A 21,792-nucleotide genomic window follows, 5' to 3' on the forward strand; every position below is an offset into this window, starting at 1 on the left:
GAGGTGGCTGTTCTTCCAAAGGACCCAGGTTCAAATCCTAGCACCCACATGGTGGCTCACAACCATCCGTAACTCCAGTTCCAGGGGTCCAAGACCTCTTCTGACTTCTGTGGGCACTGCACACACCGACTCAAAACATCTATACACAAAATACATGTTAAAAATACACTTTTAGGGGGCGGAGACGGCTCCAGTGGTAAGCACACTCAGCACGAGGACCTGAGCCCCTCTTTTCCTGGAGTTCTTCGACTCAGAAGAATTTTAGAGCCTGGTGTTGGTGGTGGCGCACGCCTTTAATCCCACACATGGGAGGCAGAGGCAGGCGGATCTCTGTGAGTTCGAGGCCAGCCTGGTCTACAAGAGTGAGTGCCAGGATAGACTACAAAGCCATACAGAGAAATCTTAACCAAAATAATAATAATAATTGTTATGTTTTTATTTAAAAAGAGGAAAAGAGAAAGCTGCAAGATGAGACATGTTAACTAGTTTATTATAGGCCCGGCAGACTAGGGAGACTAAGAGAGAATAGGAACAGGGGTGATGGCTGACCGCCAGAGAGAGAGAGAGAGAGAGAGAGAGAGAGAGAGAGAGACAGAGAGAGGAGTAGGTGGGAGAAGAGAAGAGCAGAGAAGGAGAGAGCACAGAGAGAGGAAGCAGAGAGAGAGTAAAGCAGGAAAGTTGGAGCTTTTAAAGGGAAGACTGTGCATGTGCACTGACGTTCCACACATGCCCAGAGTCCTCATGCGTGGCGGGTGACGTGTGATGACATAGCACTTTTTCCTGTTTGTGGCCTGACTGTTGTCAGGGGGCAGGGTCTGTCTCTTAAAGAGGTAGAGCCGATCAGCGTCAAAGCCTGAACCTTTCAATAATAATAATAATAATAATAATAATAATAATAACAATAACAATAATAATAATAATTTTAAAACAGACTCAAGTGGAAGTGTCGTATTAGGGTTTTATTGCTGTGAAGAGACTCCATTTTATTGGGGCTGGCTTACTGCTCAGGGGTTTCGTCCATATCATCGTGGCCGGAAGCATGGTGGCACGCAGGTGGACATGATGCTGGACAGGAGGCTGAGAACTCTACATCCGGATCAGCAGGCAACAGGAAGTGAGCTGGCTTGAGCCTCTGAGACCTCAAGGCCCACCCCTTAGCGACCCACTTCCTCCAACAAGGCCACACCTCCTAACAGTGCCACGCCCTATGGGCCGATGGGGGCCACTTTTATTCAAACCACCATCGGAAGTTCCAAGGCCATTTTATTAGAGGTTAAGCAGCACACATCAGGTCAGGCAAGCCGTTGATCTCCGCAGCCGCTGGAGGAAGGAGGTGGGGAGGAGGGAGCGAGACGGCCATGTCTTGGGCATGGGAGGTCTGTAAGCAAGCAGCTGCACCCGAGAAGAGGTGAGGGAGCTTCAGAGAAAGAGCGAAAAGAACCCAGAGTGCCAGGGAAAGAACCCATGCTTAGGGCTTTCGGCAGGTACGTGAAAGAAAAAGACAGTGAGGAAAGGAAAAAGCATGCTTTGGGGGGGAGGACGACTCACGGAAACTTAGGCTACCACTGTGTTACAGGATGAAAACCTTTCGAGCATCCGCACAGGGGAGGGGCTTCAGCAAAGGGTAAGTACATTATCGCATTGAGGGGATAATTATTCCTCCCAATTCCTTAGCAAGGCTTTAGTGGATGATCTGGCCGGGTGATTGACAGGCCCAGCTGGATTAAATCTTGAGGGAACTGTCCCAGTTAACTTGAACTGTCACTCGACTGCAGCCTAGAGCCTGGAATGGAATCCCCAGTGAGGAATTGCCGAGGTCAGACTGTGGACGTGTCTGTGGAGAAGTGTCCTGGCTGTCTAATGATGCCAGAGAGCCCAGTCCGTTTGTGGGTGACACCATGCCCTGGGCAGCTAAGCGTAAGAGTGCGAGAACAAGCCAAGCCAGCAGTGTTCTTCCCTGGTTTCTGCTTGAGCTTCCTTCAACGTTGGACTGAAAGCTGAAATACCCTGTCTCCTTCCCGAAGTCGCTTTTGGTCAGAGTGACATCGACCAAAGCAAGCTGACCTTTGGAGCAGATCAGAATGTCTTGTCTCCACCCGAGGCCAGAGGTAGAGTCCATTCTTCTGATCAGGAGGCTGCAGCTTTCCCTTTACAGGCTGGGACAGAGCCCTTTGGCCCACCCTCCATGCCGCAGAGGCTTTGACTCCACTACATTCCTGGAAAAGCTGGGATACTCAGGGACCACACGGAGGGCTGATTTTTCGCATTAAGTAAGAACACCCACAGTGCTGGGAAACCACAGCCCATCCCAGGTTCCACAGGTCACTCCAGGTGACTTGGAGGCCAAGAGCTCGTCCTGCTCTGTGGAGGAACCGAGTTCCGCTCCCATCACCCATGGAGGGTGGTTCACAGAGGCCTGAAACTTCAGCTCCAGGGGACCCAATGTCCTCTTCTGGCCTCCGAGGGCACCACAGGCGCACGCCCATGCAAGCTCGGGCACACACACAGACACACACAGCCCCCCCCCTCCCACACACAGAGACACGCACACACACCACACACACAAATAACTAAAAATGAAATAGAGCAATAGGAAGGGAAGGTACTGCCGATAGCCTCATCATCTATATTAATATATGCTGTTATAGAAGACACTGCATATGCAAACGTCCCTCTGCACCTGCTAGCTCTGTGTGGGAGGAGAGTTCACCCGCTTCCGAGAAGTCCTGAGGGGGGCATCTCCTGAGGCTGCCTGACCTTTTGACCTTGCAACATGATTATCTTCTACAAATGTGCTGGGCAGGATTCTTGGCTCTCAGAGTGGACACAATTGCCAGGCTAACAATACAGAGTAACGACTATTTATCTGACATTTCCACTGTATTGAGTATTACTGGTGCTCTGGGGATGATTTGAAAGCTACAGCAGACATAGCTGGATTCTGGGCAAATACTACAGCCTTGTAAATAAGGGACTTGAACAGCCAAGCATTTGGCATAAAGGCATCCTGGCGATATGTGTAGACACTGTGGACAATGTATGCTTTAGTTTATTATTCAATTTTGCTGAATATTTTTAACAACTGTGACAGGATCTTGCAACACACCCTGGACTAACTGAGGACTTGCTGTGTAGCCCAGGCTGGTCTCATACTCAAATTCTTCTGACCTCAGACTTCCAGATGTTAGGATTACAGGTGTGTGCCAGACTGCCCTACCCTTAACAGTTTCAATCAATAATTGGGTTTTTAAAAAGATTTTATTTATTATGTATACAGTCTTTTGCTTGCGTGCCAGAAGAGGGCACCAGATCTCATTACAGATGGTTGTGAGCCACCATGTGGTTGCTGGGAATTGAAATCAGGACCTCTGGAAGAGCAGTCAGTGCTCTTAACCGCTGACACGTCCCTCCAGCCCTACTTAGTTTATTTTAAATTATACATCTTTGTGTGGGTATGTGCATGTGTTTGCAGTACCCTCGGAGGCCAGAGGCATCCGATCTCCATGGGTTTTGGGCCGTGGGTTCCGGGAACAGAACTCAGATCCTCCTCAAGAGCACTCTTAATGGCTAAGTCATCTCTTCAGCCCCCTCAGTTAAGCTGTTTAAAAAGATAGTATATTTTTAGGATGTAAAATTCCAAAGTATAAAGTGGAAGTCCAATCCCTTCTCCACCTTCTCCCAGGTCCCCCCCACACACACCCATGGGTATGACTCTCCAGAGATATTCCATTCCTGTATAGGTACACACGCACACACACACACACACACACACACACACACACACACACACACACACACACACACACACAAACTTCTCCACCGAAGTGACAAACACCCCACCAACCCACCCACCCATACACACACACTCACACCTAGCCTTGGTCTGTTTGCAAGGTGCCTGGAGGTCCACAGGGCACCACTCATCATAGTCAAGACAGCCATTCTCGCCGTGCTGGATGGTCTCATAGTCTCCTGCCTCACAATTTACTCACTATTCCCACCTGTTCCCTCTGGCATCTGGCCTTGCACCCAGGGAGGGCAGAGACCCAAGCCCCCCCCCCCCCGCCCCGTCCCGCTCCGCGATGCTTGTAGTTCCTATAGTGTCCAGCAGAGGGAGACACCACCCTACTCTTGGGACCACCAAGGGTTTGGGGGGGCGTTGGTTGTTTTCAAGTTCCTGGCATGGGGAAGGATGTTAATATAGCTAGGTACAAAGATCCCCTAAGCAGATCTGGGATCCTGTGTCTGCACTCGGCCAGGCGTCTCCTTCCTCTGTTTCTATCCCTGCTTCTGCCTCCTACCCTCAGGGAGAGAGATCCGCTCCTTTGTGGGAGGCAGGGAACCTTGTCCTGGCTAGGACTTGGGGCTCAGGCGTTGCCCCAGGGAACACAGGCCAAAGTAGCTCTAAGTGAGCTACATCAAGGAGGGAGGCATGCTGGGAAGGGGGTATCTGGGGGTCTTTTTCCTTGCCCCCCCGACCTTTGACCCTAAATCCCCTTTAACTCTCGGCGCCCACAACAGCTTCTCCCTAGCCTGGTACCTCTGGGGCTCCGCCCCACCGCCCCCACCCTAGTATTGGGGGTCGTCTGGAGTCCAGCTGGTAGCCGAATAGAAGCCACCCCTTTCCTGGTCCTGCCCCTCCCGGTGACCCCAATCCTCTGCCAACGACTCAATGGTGCCTTGTTCTCCATCCAGCCCCCAGACAACAGTCCTTCTGTGTTAGAAGGCGGAATTTGGGGGGAGGGGACACCCCCAACAGGGACCATGTGGGGGCTTGTACAGACCCTAGGCGGAAGGAGTGTGGAAGGAGGGGGGGCAGGAGAGGGAGGAGGGCGGGGGGGGGGGCTTATCTGCAGCGGAGGAAGGCTGTTTTGACATCCACACCACACCCACTCGGGAGCATCCTCCCATCAGCTCTGCGTTCCTGCGAGAAACACGGCTCGGGGACTACAGCCTGGTACCCCAAAGCCGGTTCCGTTCTCAGTCTTCTAGGGCCTGGTCTGTGAGCCCCAAGAACCACAACCCCCCACATCTGCCCACCGTGCAAGTGTCTCCTTCGTGTGGACAGCTTCGGCCATGACAGTGTCTTTCAGCCTTGCCAACAAAGACTCCAGGGGGAACAGAGAGAGGGCTTTAAAGCCTATCAATGCCAACAATCCCACCCCCAAACAAAACCACAGCAGGCGCTGCACACCTTTAATCCCAGCACTCGGGAGACAGAGACAGGTAGATCCTGATGACACCGAGGCCAGCCTGGTTTACAATGTGAGTTCCAGGCCAGCCAGGGCTACACACAGTGAGACCCTGTCACAAGCAAACAAACAAAAGGAAAAGTCTCCCCAAAGCGAAATCAGAGAAGGCGGAATTTCCACTTTAACATTTAAAGATGTTCCACTTTAACTATGTCCCTCTAGAAAGATAAGTTCTGTCATTAAGGAGCCCGGAAGCATCCCCGATCCGGGTCTCCCTTGGAGTTCAGGAGACAGGGCAAAGCGTCTCCCCTGCTCTAAGATGCCAATCCCCAGCCCACCCTGACCCCCTTCCCTGTCATCCGAGGCTACTACAGCTAGAGAATGCGAAGAACTGTCTCTTTAAGGGAGGAATGGGGTGGGGGCGTCCCTGGCCTCAGGGAGACCTGACTTGTGCCTGCCTGCCCAGGTTTGCTCAGGGCGTGGCAGTTTGTGGATAAAGGCTGCCCAGGCTTGGCAGCCGGCATTCTGCCTTCTCCCGGAACCACCTCTCAGCCTGTTGAGCTACTCAGGTGAGCGGCCCCGGGGCCCTTCCTCCCAGAGTACTTTGCCTCTGTGCCCCCCACCCCCAGCTCTCCTCTGATTGTCCCTGCTACATAGAAACTGGGGTTACAGACCCCCCCAATCTTTCAGCTTCAAGATTTCTTTTCTGGGGGCAAGAGACTACCCTCTCCTGCCTCAGCTGGCTGCTTGTCATGGCTGGACTCTGTGGGTCTGGACTAGACTACTGGGGTAACCCACCTGATGTTCACAGTGGCAATCAGGGAAGACGGGGGGGGGGGGGGGGTGTGAGTGGATGAGAAGTCTGGGTTCGCCGGTGGTATCTGAACCGGGTACCGGGTGGGGGTGTCAGGGTGGACAGGAAGTGATTACACCATGGTATCACGATTGGGGCTTCTCAGTAGATGAGGTGTGGAGGGGTGTCTGGGGGTAACTGGGTAGACACGCAGTAATTTAAATGTGTTGAGGGATGAAGCAGGTGGGGGCTGTGTCTGGATGAACAGGTTTTGGGGCACACGGATGATGATGAGTGCCAGGAAAGAGGCTGTGTAGTGGGACTTGGCTAGGAGATGTGGGGGACTCAGATGACAAGGGTTTATGCGGCATGCCCCTGCAGAGGGGACCATCCTCCCCCACCGTGGCGGAGGGATGAGAGAGTGCAGGAGGCACTGGCGGTAGCCACTGTCCGCCCTCTGACTGGCACAGCCGGGAAGTAGATGAGGGTGGGTAGTGTCCCAGGCAAAGCGCTTGCTCTCTGTGCTGGCTCCCACCATGGTGCACTCAGAAGCAGGCAGGCTCTCTTCAGAGAACAGCACTAGCAGGGGCAGGACGGTGAGGGTTGACAGCGGTTTCCGGTTCCCCGCAGCCCTGCACACACCAGGGTAGAGACTGCAGCCTCGGGGCTGCAGATGAAACACCTGTCTCCCCCCACCCTGTCCAGGTGTTCTGATTTTGTGCGTTTTGTGGGAATTGGAGACTATGGGCTTGGGGGAGCTGTGGAGGGGTCTGTTGGGAGAAGTGAGACCCAGCAGCCGTGACGACAGCAGAAAAACGTTAAGGTGAATTCAGAAGTGACGGCTGTGACAGCAATGTTCAATAATGACAGTGGTGTGAAGAGAGTATCAGGGAGTCAGGGTCGAACTGAGGAAAACGCTTGCACGGGCACTCAGTAGGAGCCAGCTGCCAAGGCTAGTGTTTTTACACGCACCGGTAACAAAGTACTAGCAGGCAGCCTTAGACTACAAACACCCTAACCACCACTCCAGCTCTTCATAGTGCTTGCTGGAGCTCTAGACACCTGAGATATAGTCCCCAAATCTACAAAAATATATATGCTCGATCTAAAATAATGAGGTGTGTGTGTGTGTGTGTGTGTGTGTGTGTGTGTGTGTGTGTGTGTGATGAGTATTAAATTCAGGGCCTGGAGAGCACACTAAGCAAGGCTTCACTGATGGGTCACTCTTCTAGGCCCTCACTGGGGGATTCTTGGCAGGGGCTCTACCACTGAGCCACGCCCCCAGCCCCTCACTGGGGGATTCTAGGCAGGGGCTCTACCGCTGAGCCACGCCCCCAGCCCCTCACTGGGGGATTCTAGACAGGGGCTCTACCGCTGAGCCACACCCACAGCCCCTCATTGGGGGATTCTAGGCAGGGCCTCTACCACTGAGCTGCACCTCCCATCCCCTTTTTACTTTTATTTTGTGACATTTCACTAAATTGTTCAGACCGGCCTTGCACTCTGTATCCTAGCTTGGCCGTGAATTAGCTTATCTTCTGCCTTGGCTTCCCTGGTAGCTTGCCTGACAGGCCTGGGCCGATTTAGATGACTAGAGAAGCTGAAGGGTTTCCCAGGCCTCTGGGGGTGAGCCCAGGGAGATGGAGAAGTCTGTGAGAGCATATGGGACACCCCTGCACCCTCAGTAGCTCCATTCCTTACAAGTGTGTGCTTTCCTGTGGGTAAAAAGGCTTAGCTCTGAAGGGTGACGCTGGGGCTGCTGCTGCTAGGGATTGAAAAGGGAACGTACAAGGTCACTGCAAAGTGCCCAGCATGTGAGGAATGGGGACAAGTGTTAGCACTCACTATCTTGTGTGTGTGTGGTGTGTGTGTGTGTGTGTGTGTGTGTGTGTGTGTGTGTGTGTGTACATGAGCTCACGACAGGTGAGCAGGGCAAGTGGGGGAGGTGCTCAGAGAGAAGGAGCTGACTAGAGGCCTCTAGGGTAACGGAAAGGCAGACTATTAGGCCAGCGCTGTATGGAAGGGGCCCTGTGCTGAGTGATTCTCACTGGGGAACTGTGGAGCGTTTGCTGCTGAGAGAAGCCCAACAGGGCCAAGAGCTGGGATAATACGGAGCGAGCGCAGAGGCCTAGTCAAGGGTGAAGGCTAGGGTAGGGGGCAAAGATTGGACTTGAGAGAGTGCCCAGTGGGGTCTGAAGGGACAGACCCAAGGGTGGGGCAGGAGACAGGGTAAGACTAAAGCCAGGATCCCCCTCTGCACACGCCCCATCAACTTGGCATCATTTCTGCCATACACCCACCCAGGAGCCCAGGGAATCTGCTCAGGCCCCAGAGAGAAGCCGGCAGCGTGTTTTGGGCAGGCTCCAAGCTGTCTGTGGGAGCCACTCCCGGAACCCGGGCCTCTTGCCACCTGGCTCCTGACACCCTACTCCCCAAAACACCCCGAGGCCCTCACAGTTCTGAGTTATGAACAGCTAGTGAGGGACGAGGCTTTGTTGAAACCCTGCCTTCTGGACCAAGTGATCTTGGCCATCAGCTTTCATCTCTTAGAGCCTCAGTTTCCCCATCATACGGATAGGGGTGACAAGCTGGATGTGGAGGTGGGCACCTCTAACCTTAGCATTTGGAGAGCTGAGGCAGGAGGATGGCAAATTCAAGGCCGGCCCGGACGTAGCAAAACACCACTCCACCTCTTCTCTCCAAGAACAGATTCATTATGACAATGACAATGGCTGTTCCTTTGTGGAGCGTGAGTTCTCACCCAGCCCCCACTTGACTTTGGGGCTCCTTATCTCCCAGCCTGTGAGTGAGCACCAGTCACTACCAGCCTTCCTGTCTGGACCTTGGGCTGTGCTCCTGGTGAACAGCGGGGTGGGATAGAGAAGCAGAGGTGCGGGGCCTTGCGTCCTGGTCACCCCGCTAAAGTTCTGTTCTCTGGACTCCTCTAGATCAACGCTGCAACATGCAAGAGGTCGCTCTGAGCCTGTTGGTCCTCCTAGCAGGTGGGTATCAGGCCACCAAGCTGCCCTTTCCCTTGGACCTCTCAGCTGTGTGGTGACAAGCTGTGTGTGTGTGTGTGTGTGTGTGTGTGTGTGTGTGTGTGTGTACGTATGCATACATACATGCTCGCAGCCTCGTGCATGTGGGGAGATGCCATTTAATTTTTGATGACAGCAAGCCAAAGGCTCGGCCCGGTACTCTTGTGTGCCACGGCCTCCCTACATGGCCTTCCCAGTTGTGCCTAGGACCCTAGCAGCAATGTAGCAGGTAACTGGAATGCCTCGAGCCTCAGTTTCCCCTCCTCTGAAAACACAGAGAACAGCACATAGTCATAGGGCCTTCGTGAGGCTTCAATGCGTTAATGTTTGAACAACAATATGGCAGGGCCTGGGTGGAGTGGGCCCCAGGCATTCATGCCTCAAATATAATTAAGCATTGTTTTTCTCCCTTTAGCAGAACTCAGGCCCGGGACGAAGCTGAACAAGCTTCAGCCAGAATTTAATCCTTGGCCCTTGCTTCTGTCGTGTTTCCTCCTTTCCCCCCTCGGCCTCTTTTGTGTGTGCATGACTATGTGCGTTCATTATGTGTGCAGGTGTGCTTATGTCTGTGTGCCTGGGGTGTGGCAGCCAGGGGATGGCTTTTGGCATCATTTCTGAGGAGCTAGCCACTTTTTTAAAAATATTATTTTATGCATATGTGAGTTTTGCCGTTTGAGTGCTTGGTGACTGTGGAAGCCAGAAGAGGGTGTCAGGTCCCCTGGAACCAGGGTTACAGATGTTTGGGAGTCATCATGTGGGTGCTGGGAACTGAACTCGGGTCTTCTGCAAGAGCAATCAGTCGTCTTAACCACTGGGCCATCTCTCTCCACCACCACCCCTGCTTTTCCGCTTTTTACCTTACCATTCTTTGGACACAAGTTTCATTCTGTTTGGGAAAGGAATGTAAGAATGAATAGAAGTTGCCAACGGTGCGTTATTTCAAAGAGGTCAGCGGCCCTGCTAACTGTGGGGTGTGGCTGTGAGGGCTGTGGGCTGTGGGCATTGCTGGCGTGGAGAAAGCTGTCCTGGGAACAGAGACCATCTGCTACCTGGAAGGGCAGAGCCTCTGGAAACATTCACTCAAACAGTCCCAAAATGTACCCGGAGTAGGATCGGTTTCCGGTGGCAAAATGCTGGCATGACTCACAGGTGAGGAGTGGGTGAGTGAGCCCACATCTCCATGAAGGCGCGTGTCCAGGTGGGACTAGCCAGCAGCTAGATCCTGTACACTTTGGAGGTGGGGCTGCTCCCCCACCTCCACATGGAACATTTTCCCTCAGGCAACAAACCTCCATGGATCCTGCTGAGGGCCCTTCTAGGGCCACCATAGTCATCGCTTGTCCTTACTTGCCCCCACAGGCCTGCCTTCTCTGGATGCCAATGACCCCAAAGGTGAGTCAGAGCCCACCCCTCCACCCCCCTCACCCTAGACCCTGCTGGCGCCTCGGATTCATGGGTGTGTCCTGTCTCTCTTTGCAGATAAGGACAGCCCTTTCTACTATGGTAAGAACCGTGTCCCCTCCTCTCTTCTTCTCAGTCCCACACATTATTTTGTGCCAAGCGGCCCACACAAGGGTGACTGACAGTTCACAGTGACCCAGGGACCACGACAGGAGAAGGTGGGAAATGGGTGGTTGAACATCCAGATAGGTTACAGGAATAGCCGTGAGGGGGAATTCAAGACAGACACAGGACTGAGTCCAGTCCACAAGAGGCATTAGGTTTAGACCAAACACCAGAATGCTGGTCATGAAACTTTTCCCAGACAAGGTAGGGAATTCTACCCCACTCTTCTCCACTTCCCCCTGCCGCTTGCCCCCTGCCCTCTCGTTCTCCACGGACCCTCACCCCTGCTCCAGCTATCATCCTCAGATACAGAAGGCAACCGCCGATCTCATGACCTGTGCGCCTGCTGGTTCTTCTGCCTGGACCACTGTCTTCCGTGTGTCTTCAGGGCCACCTCTGCCTCCCTGCAGATCTCCGTTCCAGTGGGACCCTCTCAGAGAGCCCTTGCTTGGTCACTCTCTCTAAAGACCCTCATCTTGACTTCCTGTCTCCACACTGATCTTTTCCCTTCAGATGGCCTCTCTGTCCCTGAATGGACATGGAATATCTTGTTTACTTGGTTAGGAACGGCAATGTGCGCACTACTGGGCTGGGGTTTTGCTTTTCCCTTTCACTGCTCTCAAGTTAGATAGACTGGGTGGGGGACATAGGCTGTCTTTGACATTTTCTCTGCTTCCCTCTCAGATTGGTACAACCTCCGAGTCGGCGGGCTCATCTGTGCAGGGATTCTCTGTGCCGTGGGCATCATAGTCCTTTTGAGTGAGTACAGGAGGGGCCGTTGGCGGGGGGGTGGGGGGTGAACAGGGCAGGGACTTGCGTTCCTCCCTCTGACCACATCCGTCTCCAACAGGTGGAAGGTGCAAATGCAAGTTCAGCCAGAAGCCCAGGTGAGACGGGTTCTGGGCGAGACGGGTTCTGGGCACGCCCAAAAGGGCTAAGCCTTGTGCAAAGAGAGCACAGGCCTGGGGGCTCTGCCCTGAGGTCTTCTGGGCTTGGCTTCATGCAAACTATCCTAAGAAGGCTTTGGTCCCTAGCTTTGTACAAACCTACAGTGGAAAACCAGCCAAGAAACCGTATAGCTAGGCAAGCTGAGACTTGAGGACAAATGAGGGATTTATTTGTATATTATCACTTCTATTTTTCTAGTCACCGTCCAGGGGATGGGCCACCTCTCATCACACCAGGTAAGACATTTAGGATGACTGGTGGTTGGGGATAGGGCAAGGGTCACAAGTGGTGGTAAATGGGTGGGAATATGCCTGCACGGGGGAGAAGGGACTGGATAGACCCTTGCAAAGCTGACCCGGTCCCCTTACCAGGCTCTGCTCACAATTGCTGAAGATGAACCAGCAGAAGAGCACAGGATGCCTTTGAGCCCAGGTCCTGGCTCTGGAAGTGGACCTGAACTTCGAGATGGCTGTCCTGTCTGTTCCTGACTCTGCCTTGCCCGGGGCCTCATCTTACCCCTCGCATGGTAGCAGACTCTTTGTTCATTTTTTAATCTAAAATAATTTTACAGCGTGCTCAGGTGAGCTAGTGACTGTGCGTGCATTCTAGAGTGTGGCTGTAGGCACCCAGGAGGTGGGCAGATGTTGGAGTGGGCCTGGGGGTCCTTGATGAAGGTGGGCACTTGCGTGCAGAAGCCTGTCTGCCAAGTCTTGAAAGTTAGACCCGTGTGTCGTGGCCTGATGGTGGGCATGAGACTTGCCTCTCTATCCGTGGGCAGCCTCCTTTGTCACTTGAGATTTTCTAGTGGTAAATTAGGGACACTTCTGGGCGTGAAAAAGAGTCCTAATCTCATTGAGAATAACCATATAACAGGGTCATCCATCCTAGCATGTTGGGGCCACTCAGTTTAGCCGCACACCCACCCCTGCAACGGCCTTCTCATTCATTCTGAGACCTCACTTTATCATGAGATCTTTCCACATACCAACTGTCCCTGTGAAGCCTTTAAGTCCCCAGGACACCCCTAACAATATACAGTGGTCACATGAGACCCGAGACTGCCAGTACCCTTGATAGCAGGGCCTCCAGAATGATGCCATGTGACACCCCGGGAAATGCCTAAAAACTTTCAAAGCAAAGTTCTCGCCCAGGGTCCCATCCAGGGCCATCGTCACCTACCACTCAACAGCATTTCCAAGACTGTCCTGCCACGAGCCCACAGACCGGGCAGGTCGGGAGCGCAGGGCATTTATTGAACGGATACACTTTCTGTTCTTGCTCCGGTCACATTCTGGGAACGGGGTGCCCACCCAGGGCCTTCTTCGGCACCTCCAGACTCATCTTTGCCGCGTCACTTTTTCTGCGCACGCGTAAAAGCAACAACAACAACAACAACAAAACGATCAGCCTTTGGCAGCAGACATGCGCACAAGCAGCAAAGTGCCAGGCCCGGAAACTGCCCAGCAACTGTGACGTCACAGAGATGCGTACTCCTCCACGAAAGCCAGTGGCCAGATTGGGTTTGAGTGGAAAAGAAAGCTCTCTCTCGGTACAAGCAGGACCAAGGGGTCATTGAGGGTGGGATATCCAGACCTCTTAGAGTTCAGCAGATTGCTCTTTTGATTTCTGTAATCCCAGCTCCAGGCTGAGCTCCCAAGTCGTTGCTTATGGGAGCACCTGTCCTCAGCCAAAATGTGGCTTCAGACTGCCAGGGCCCCAAACGTTGTTGGGAGCAGAGGGACCTCCTCCCGTTTGCCCCTAGGGTGCCCATCCTTCAAACGGTAGGCTAAGCCTGACCCAGGCTGATAGATTTGGATAGCATCGCACAGGACTGACTGTGACGGCCAGGAGGCCAGGCCCGAGAGGGTACCCAGATGTCGCAGGAAGCCCTTGCCAGCCCCACAGCCACTTCCAGGGTCCTGCCGAGCCTCAGGCACTGAGATCCAACTCGTGGTGCTGGTAGATCTGCGTGGGGCCCTTGAAGCACGCAGCGAAGAGAAAGCGCCTTCCCGCCACGGTGACTTGGGCAAAGGCTCTGGGGGCCACCAAGGCCGGGGGTCCCAGCTCCTGCAGTGGCTCCAGGATCCCTTTATCTGGCTCAAGGCGGAAGACCTGGCTGAAGGCAAAGTCGCTGCCGAGGATGGCCAACTGGTCTCTGGCGATCAGCAGCGGCTGGAAGACGTGGGCCCCTCGAGACGGAAGTTGCTGGAGCAGGCGGAACATGGAACCATCCCAGCGCATGACCTGCAGGGTGGGAAAGCTAGTTAGAGCCTGGGTCAGGGGCCTTGGGCCTGCCTGTCAGCCTCAAGTCCTAACATGAGCCTGTAGGTCCTCAGTTACATGGTAGATTTTTTTTTCTTTTTCTTTTCTTTTCTTTTTTTTTTTTTTTTGAGAGTCGTGTTGGTGCTGACTGCCTCAGACTCACAGTCTTTGTACCTCAGCCTCCCTGGTACTGAGATGACAAGCCTGTAACACCAACACGATGCCCAGCAGCTTTCTTAATGCATAGACAACATTATCTGCTCAGAGCAGGTCATTGTTCCAGACCTTTCTGTCTCCTTCAGGTGCCACGCCAGCAATGGTCTGTTGATTTTACATTCATCCCATCTGTTCTGGCCACACCCCGACCCAGCTTCCACCTTCTCCAGCCTGATCCCTGACACCCATTCTTAGCTCCACTGTTTTCCCCTGGAGACCCCTCAAATAACTGAGTTGGGGGGGGTCTGTCCCTGACTGTGCCTCTTTCTGAAAAGAGAGCCCCGGAGGTGGTGAACAGGATCTAACACCAGCTCAGTCTCGAGGGTGTAGCATCCCAAGGGAAGGGTGTGGTCGGAGTTCACTATCTCCCTAGAATGTTCTAGAGTTACAGAGACAAGCTCAGCCGAGTAGAATAAGTTCAGCGGAGCAGGTCATGTTGGCACATTCCTGTTATGCCTGCACAGGGCTGAATCATGAGCTTGAGGCCAGACTGGACTACATCATTAAAACCCTCTCCGGGTCTCCGCCTCGGGCTGTAGTTGAGGAGGCCAGCTCTCACTTAGAACTCAGCAGCTGAGGGCTGGGAGTTGCAGCTCAGCTGTGGAGCTTATGCCTGAAATTCACTAGAAAGGGGCTGGGAGTGTGGCTTGGGGGGGGGGGCTTGCTCGCCTGGAATTCATGAGGGATGGGTTGTGGGGGAGGCTCAGTGATGGATCAAAACCATGCCTGGAATTCGCCAGTGAGAGGCTGTGCGGAAACAGCGGTCCAGCCCCCTGTCAAATGAGGGTGAGCAGGTGTGATCAGGCCTGGCTTCCACCGCCTGCCCCCAGGCTCACCATGGAGTCCCCAATGTATCGAGTCAGGCACAGGAACACGTCTCCACCGGCCTGAAAGTGTTTGGTGGCATAGACGTCCTCGGCCTCTGGGATGTCTGTGCGCCTCTCAAAGCGGCCACCAAACCAATGGAAGAGCACCGGCCTCTGGGAGGCCGAAGCCAGCAGCAGATGCGGGCGGCCGTCCAGCTCCAGGGCCTCAGCGTCGGTGTCGCGGTGCCAGGCGTGCAGGCTCTGACGTGGATAGAAGCCGTGCCCGTCGCGACACAGCAGAGTGGTGCTGCCGGCTTTGGAGGCATCGGCCACCACGAAGCAGGGCTGCCCATCCAACCACAGGAGCTCAGCGTCATTGGGTCGCAGCAGTCGCTGAGGGGCTAGGACCTGCGTTGGGGCCAGACGCAGATCGGGACTGGCCCGAGACCACAGGTGCGAGCCTCCCCACAGGCGGGCAGCCAATATGAAGAGGCGTGGGCCCAGCACCAGAGGTTTGCAGGACACCACGGAGGGCGCTGTAGGGAGAGTGGGACACAGTCAGGCTCAGTGGCAGTCTGGGGACAGGAGGGAAGGGGTGAGGACAGGAGGGGAGCTCACCGGACAGCTCTTCCTCAGGCCGGAAGCGTTGCAGGCTATAGTCCCAGACCAGGATCAGGCAGCGACCAGCAAAGGGCTGTGCCAGGATCATGTGAGGTTCCCCCTGGTAGGAGAAGGCCTCCACGCTCAGTGCCGCCTCCCCAACAGTCTGGAGCCAGGACAGTTCTAGAGGCAGCAAGAGAGTCAGGTGCCTGGGGGTGGGCAGGGGGCCTCATTGCTGAGCCCTGGCTAACCCATCTTTGAAATGGGAATTCGTAGCGTTCACCGCATCAGGACCAATGGAATGGAACCTTTCTGCCTATGGATGTGTTAACTCTCAGAAACGTGAACATCTTTCCTTTCAAAGCTGTGTGCCTCATCAAATAGTCGCTTGGAAACTGTCTTAGACAGATGTGGCACACACTTGTGATGGCAGCCTTGGGGAAGCCGAGGCAGGAGGATCTCTGGCTGCTGGTCAGCCTGGGCTACATAGTGTGATCCTGCCTCAAAAATACAAAACAGATCAAACAGCATGTTTAGTTACTCAATTAACTTACAGCAGCATTCCTGCGAGCTACACTTTGTTACCATGAAGACCTGAGGATAAGTGGCTCAGGCAGCCAGCTGGCCAGCAACACTCATCCTCCCCAGCTGGAGCTGGGGCACAGAAGACAAACCTGTCAACCCAGCTACTAAGGAGAAGGAGGCATAAAAGTTCAAGGCCTGACTTGGGATGCAGGAGTTCAGGATAGTCCTGGCAACTTAATAGTTGCCCTATCTGAAAACCAAAAAGTAAAAAGCAAGCTGGGATGTATGTAGCTCAGTGGTAGAGCCCCTGCCTAGAATCCCCCAGTGAGGGCCTGGGGGTGTGGCTCAGTGGTTGAGCCCCTGCCTAGAATCCCCCAGTGAGGGGCTAGGGCGTGGCTCAGTGGTAGAGCCCCTGCCTAGAATTCCCCAGTGAGGGGCTGGGGTGTAGCTCAGTATTGGAATAACATGTGGAATGCTCAGAGTTTAATCCCTAGTATCTCTGTGTGTGTGTGTGTCTGTGTGTGTGTGTGTGTCTTTCTCTCTGTCTCTCTCTCTGTCTCTGTCTCTCTCTGTCTCTCTCTCTGTCTCTCTGTCTGTCTCTCTCTCTCTCTCTCTCTCACACACACACACACACACACACACACACACACACACACGGCACTTTTTTTTTCCATGAAGCAGGGAGATGACCATCAGACAGCGCAGACAGGATGTTCCAGAACCCCCCCACTCACGAGCTCCCCAGATATCATGATAAGTTCACGACAGACAAGTAGTGCGATATTCACTTCGCTGTGTGAACACAACTTCTCCAAACCTGGCTTCTTTCACCTCTGCTTTGCCACACCCAAAAGCACATGGAGATGTCACAACCTGACTTGACCATAAAAATAAGGGCAGCAACAAGGGGCTTCCCCACCCATGCAGAAGACAGGCCGTCTGCTCCCATTTGTGTTTATGTGTGAGGTCGCATGACACATGTGTGGAGGTCAGAGGGCAAGTGCCAGAGCCAGTCTCTCTCTCATGTGGCCTCTGGGGATTGAACCCAGGTTCTTGCTCACTGAGCCATCTCTCTGGCCCAGGAAGTTTGTTTTTGTTTTCGTTTTTTAATTATTTTTTATTTTGTGTGCGTTGGTGTTTTGCCTGCATGCCTGTCGCTGTGAGGGTGTCAGATCTCAGAGTTACAGACAGTTGTGAGCTGCTGTGTGGGTGCTGGGAGCTGAACCCTGGTCCTCTGGATGAGCAGTCTGTGCTCTTAACCACTGAGCCATCTCCCCAGCCCCTGGCCTCCCCCCCACCCACCCAGGAGGTTCTTTAATTCACTGTCCAAGTTGTTAGTGAGAGGCCCAGGCTGTGACTACATTGGTGTTGTCATCCTATATACCAGGCTCTGTTCCTAAATGGCAAGGTTGAAACAATACACTAAAACAGGGGACAGTCACACAAAGGGAATCTCATTTTGCTTTTTGGGGTAGGACTTCACCATGTAGCCTCCACTACGCTCAAGTTTACAATCCTCCAGTCTCAGCCATTCCAGTACTGGAATTGCAAGGCAAGTATGTACTACAATGCAGAATCTTAAAAAAAAAAAAATCAGCACTTCCTGGGCTGGGGGATGGAGGGGAGGATGACTCATTGGGTAAGGGCACTTGCCACCAAGTCTGATGGAGCTGAATTCAGTCCCAGAACCTATTGGTGCACGGAGAGAATCGATTCCCACTTGTCCTCTGACCTCTGTGCGTGCGTGTGTGTGTGTGTGTGTGTGTGTGTGTGTGTGTGTGTGTGTGTGTGTGATACACGCAGCCACCACTCCCCCACACCCATGTTTTAAAATGTAAATGAAGCCGTGCAGTGGTGTTGCACGCCTTTAATCTGCTTACTCAGGGAGGCAGAGGCAGGTGGACCTCTGTGAGTTCGAGGCCAGAGTCTGGTCTACAAAGTGAGTTCTAAGACAGCCAGAGCTGCACAGAGAAGCCCTGTCTCAAAAACAAAAACAAACAAACCTAAACGAAAACCATATCACTTGCTGTTTGTTCCCTTCCTCGGCTTCCCTGGTGGCTCCGGGCTTCCTCAGATGCTAATACCTTCTCCAGACCTGACCTTCTCACGCCTACCACAGACTCTGTCTGTGGCTCCCAACTCTGGCATCGTGTCCCTCCCCAGGGACACCCTGGCCTGTGCCCCCTCATTTCAGAGGGATTGTTGTGGACTGTTTGGGATTGGCTGCCTTCTCCTGAAAGCCAGGGCCAGCCTGCTGAATAACTGCTGTCCTCCTGCACGATTCAGCACGCAGAAAAATGTCACGATATGTATTTGTGGAAAAGCTGAAAGAAGACAGGTTCCAGGGAAGAGGGAGGGCACCCAAAACTTCCAGCACAAAATGGGTGCCAGGGAGGGATATTTAAACTGTCATATTAACCATACCAGTGAATGCTTGGGAAAACCTCTTGGAAGCCCTGCAAAGCGCTGCCCGCCATCCTCAGTTCTCAGCACTCGGGAGGCTGAGACCAAGGGACCTCTACAAGTTTGAGGCCAGCTTGGGCTACATAGTGAGGCTTTGTCTCAGGAAACAAAACAAGAAAAAGCAACAAACAAGGGCTGGAGAGAATGCTCTGGGTTACTAGCCAGCATTTTTGTTTTTGTTTTTGTTTTTGTTTTTTTGCTGCTCCTGCAGAGAACTGGAGTTCTGGTTTCCAGCACCCATGTAGGACAGTTTACAACTGCCTAGAATTCTAATTTCAGTGGACCTAACATCTGCACTTGAACGCACATACCCATACATAGACAGACAGACAGACAGACAGACAGACAGACAGACAGACACACACACACACACACACACACACACACACACACACACAAACAACAACAACAATGATAATATAAAAGCCTCTTGTCCCAGGGCTGGCATCGAAAGCTGTGCAGAGGCCAAGTTGTGATTCATGCCTGCACCCTCAGCGCACAGAAGGTGAAGGAGGCAGGAGGGTCACAAGTTCAATGCCAGCCTTGTCTGTGAATTGAGAGCCTGTCAAAACGTAAAGAAAAATACCACCCCGAGTTTAATCCTCACAGACATCCGCCACCAATTTCCACATGCCTGCTTTACAAATGAGGAAACTGAGGCTCAGGAAGGGTATCTCCACAGCCCTGTGGCTACCCCTCCAAGCCCTGCGGTCCCGCCCACTGCGGAGGAGTTGGGGAGAGGAAAGGAAGCCTTCACCTATGGCTCTGCACTGGAACTTCTTAGGGTCAAGGTGATCGAGCGGCATCCGGGCAACGGCCGAGGGGCCTGCACAGGCTCCCAGGCCCACACTGGCATTCACTGTTGGCACCCACTGAAGCAGCCAGAGTACTCGGCAGTCACACTGGAATGGGTTCCCACGGAGGTCCCTGGGGTAAGAAACCAGGAAGAAGCTGTGTCCCAGTTTCCGTGGCTTAGGGGCAGGATGACACCCTCCAGTGACAGGAAAGTACAGGCAAAGCATGCCCGTGCGTGCTAGCCAAAGGAGGCCCAGGTCTCCCTCCCTGTAAGCATTCCCAAGCCCCCCTCACACACCACCACCACCACCACCCATCCTCCTCCTCCTCCACTCCCCCCGCCCCCGCCCCCGAGCCTGAGCTCACACATGAGTCAGAGTATCCAGGCCTCGAAACAGGAATCTGGGGAGAGCCTCCAGGTGGTTGTTGGCCAGGCTTCTGATGGAGCGGGAGAAGAAAGAGTGTCAGCCGTGGCCAGGAGACGCTATGGCCTTGAGGGATGGTGGGTCGGGTGCCTACGGTGGAGACTGGGCTGTGGAAATACACACAGGTGTGTGAGGGAGCGGAGTCCTCTCAGGGCGTTCTTGGAGATGGAGCCAATCTTGTTGTCCTCAATGAAGCTGTGGACAGAGGGAGGGGTGAGGGGGAGGGGGTGAGGGGGAGGCCCACAGTGCTGGAGAAACCGGCGCTAGGAAGCCACCAGAAGGGCTTCTTTTTCCTCTCTCACCTTGAATGTCCACAAGGAACCATTCTTCACCAGGGCCACTCTCACAGAGGCCGAGGTCTTGGCTCTATGGTCGTTGTCAAGTTTATCATAAACACAGCCACCATCACCACGCACATCAGTGGCACCAATGTGTGCGGTTCTCTTGCCATCACTGAGCTCATGACCAATAACTGCCATTAACCCCCGTGCTGGCATCTCCACCCACTCCCATCAGCACCCATTGCCAGACCCCACACCAGCAACACAGACAGTGTCCTCACCAGCATCACACAGTCATGACCAGAACCAAGGCTGCTGCCATGGCACCACGCTGCCATCGTTGTGGCAAACTCCTCTGGCACCTACAGCGTCACCGTCACCACCAACACTCATACCATCAGTGGCTTCATAAATGCCAGCAGCTTCATCATCGTTGGGAAACCCGGACCCAACAACACTGTCAAAACTCACAACGGGCCTGGAGCATGGCTCAGCAGTAAAGGCAGGCACCGTCGTGCCTGGTAACTCAAGCTTGATCCCCAGAACTCATTCTGTGGAAGGAGAGGATCGGCTCCCACAAACGACAAGTGGACCATGGCACATGCACTGTGTCGTCCCCCCCCCCAGCCACCCACTCCCTCCCTGGTTAAATGCAACATTTTAAAAAACCATGACAGCTGGGCTGAGGTGTGTCTTAGAGATAGAGTACTCGTCTAGAATGTCCCAGTGAGGGGCTGGGGGTGTGGCTCAGTGGTAGAGCCCCTGCCTAGAATCGCCCCAGTGAGGGGCTGGGGGCGTGGCTCAGTGGTGGAGCCCCTGCCCAGAATCCCCCAGTGAGGGGCTGGGGGCGTGGCTCAGCGGTAGAGCCCCTGCCTAGAATCCCCCAGTGAGGGGCTGGGGGCGTGGCTCAGTGGTAGAGCCCCTGCCTAGAATCCCCCAGTGAGGGGCTGGGGGCGTGGCTCAGTGGTAGAGCCCCTGCCTAGAATCCCCCAGTGAGGGGCTGGGGGCGTGGCTCAGTGGTAGAGCCCCTGCCTAGAATCCCCCAGTGAGGGGCTGGGGGCGTGGCTCAGTGGTAGAGCCCCTGCCTAGAATCCCCCAGTGAGGGGCTGGGGGTGTGGCTCAGTGGTAGAGCCCCTGCCTAGAATCCCCCAGTGAGGGGCTGGGGGCGTGGCTCAGTGGTAGAGCCCCTGCCTAGAATCCCCCAGTGAGGGGCTGGGGGCGTGGCTCAGTGGTAGAGCCCCTGCCTAGAATCCCCCAGTGAGGGGCTGGGGGTGTGGCTCAGTGGTAGAGCCCCTGCCTAGAATCCCCCAGTGAGGGGCTGGGGGCGTGGCTCAGTGGTAGAGCCCCTGCCTAGAATCCCCCAGTGAGGGGCTGGGGGCGTGGCTCAGTGGTAGAGCCCCTGCCTAGAATCCCCCAGTGAGGGGCTGGGGGCGTGGCTCAGTGGTAGAGCCCCTGCCTAGAATCCCCCAGTGAGGAGTTTGTAACTTTCCTAACATGCCCCAAACCCCACCTAATAGATATCCCCAATAACACCAACACTATTGTGGCAGCCATTTTGGTTAGCAGCCCTTATACTCCATCAGCAGTAACACAGCCATCACTGAAAGGAAGGTTAGGCCTCGTGGCAGAATGTAGATGACTAGAAATGGGTTAATTTTAGTTGTAAGAGCTGGTTAGTAATAAGCCCGAGCTATCAACTGCACATTTATAATTCATATTAAGTCTCCATGTCGGCTATTCAGGAACTGGTGGGCAGGAAATAGACTTCTGCATACACACCACTTCCCTTTCATCAGTGACAAGGGACCGCCCCCTACGGACGGTTATCCACGGCAGCATCACCAGGCCACCAGCCAGCATCACAGCAGCCCCGTCACACAGC

The 21,792-nt window shown here is 54.1% G+C and overlaps 2 protein-coding genes across 3 annotated transcripts in view; one reads left to right on the plus strand and one right to left on the minus strand.

Annotated features, from left to right (window-relative positions):
- Window positions 1-8,947: 8,947 nt before the first annotated feature.
- LOC113830948 (FXYD domain-containing ion transport regulator 3) lies at window positions 8,948-11,928 on the plus strand. The gene is made up of 7 exons (XM_035449228.1): window positions 8,948-8,987; window positions 10,383-10,415; window positions 10,503-10,526; window positions 11,274-11,348; window positions 11,440-11,476; window positions 11,736-11,773; window positions 11,909-11,928. The coding sequence occupies exons 1-7, from the start codon at window positions 8,948-8,950 to the stop codon at window positions 11,926-11,928; spliced, it is 267 nt and encodes an 88-aa protein (XP_035305119.1).
- The window catches only part of Lgi4 (leucine rich repeat LGI family member 4), a 30,117-nt gene continuing 20,009 nt past the window's right edge, over window positions 11,685-21,792 (minus strand). For both annotated transcript variants that reach the window (XM_035449226.1, XM_027431100.2), the window contains 6 exons: window positions 19,753-19,824; window positions 19,571-19,642; window positions 19,167-19,336; window positions 15,440-15,604; window positions 14,852-15,357; window positions 11,685-13,781 (listed from right to left, as the gene is read on the minus strand). In XM_035449226.1, coding sequence (XP_035305117.1) covers window positions 13,467-13,781; window positions 14,852-15,357; window positions 15,440-15,604; window positions 19,167-19,336; window positions 19,571-19,642; window positions 19,753-19,824 — 1,300 coding nt within the window. In that variant the 3' untranslated portion in view covers window positions 11,685-13,466. The remainder of the gene's footprint in view (window positions 13,782-14,851; window positions 15,358-15,439; window positions 15,605-19,166; window positions 19,337-19,570; window positions 19,643-19,752; window positions 19,825-21,792) is intronic.

This window comes from Cricetulus griseus, chromosome 9, assembly GCF_003668045.3.
Source record: "Cricetulus griseus strain 17A/GY chromosome 9, alternate assembly CriGri-PICRH-1.0, whole genome shotgun sequence".
Lineage (NCBI taxonomy): Eukaryota > Metazoa > Chordata > Mammalia > Rodentia > Cricetidae > Cricetulus > Cricetulus griseus.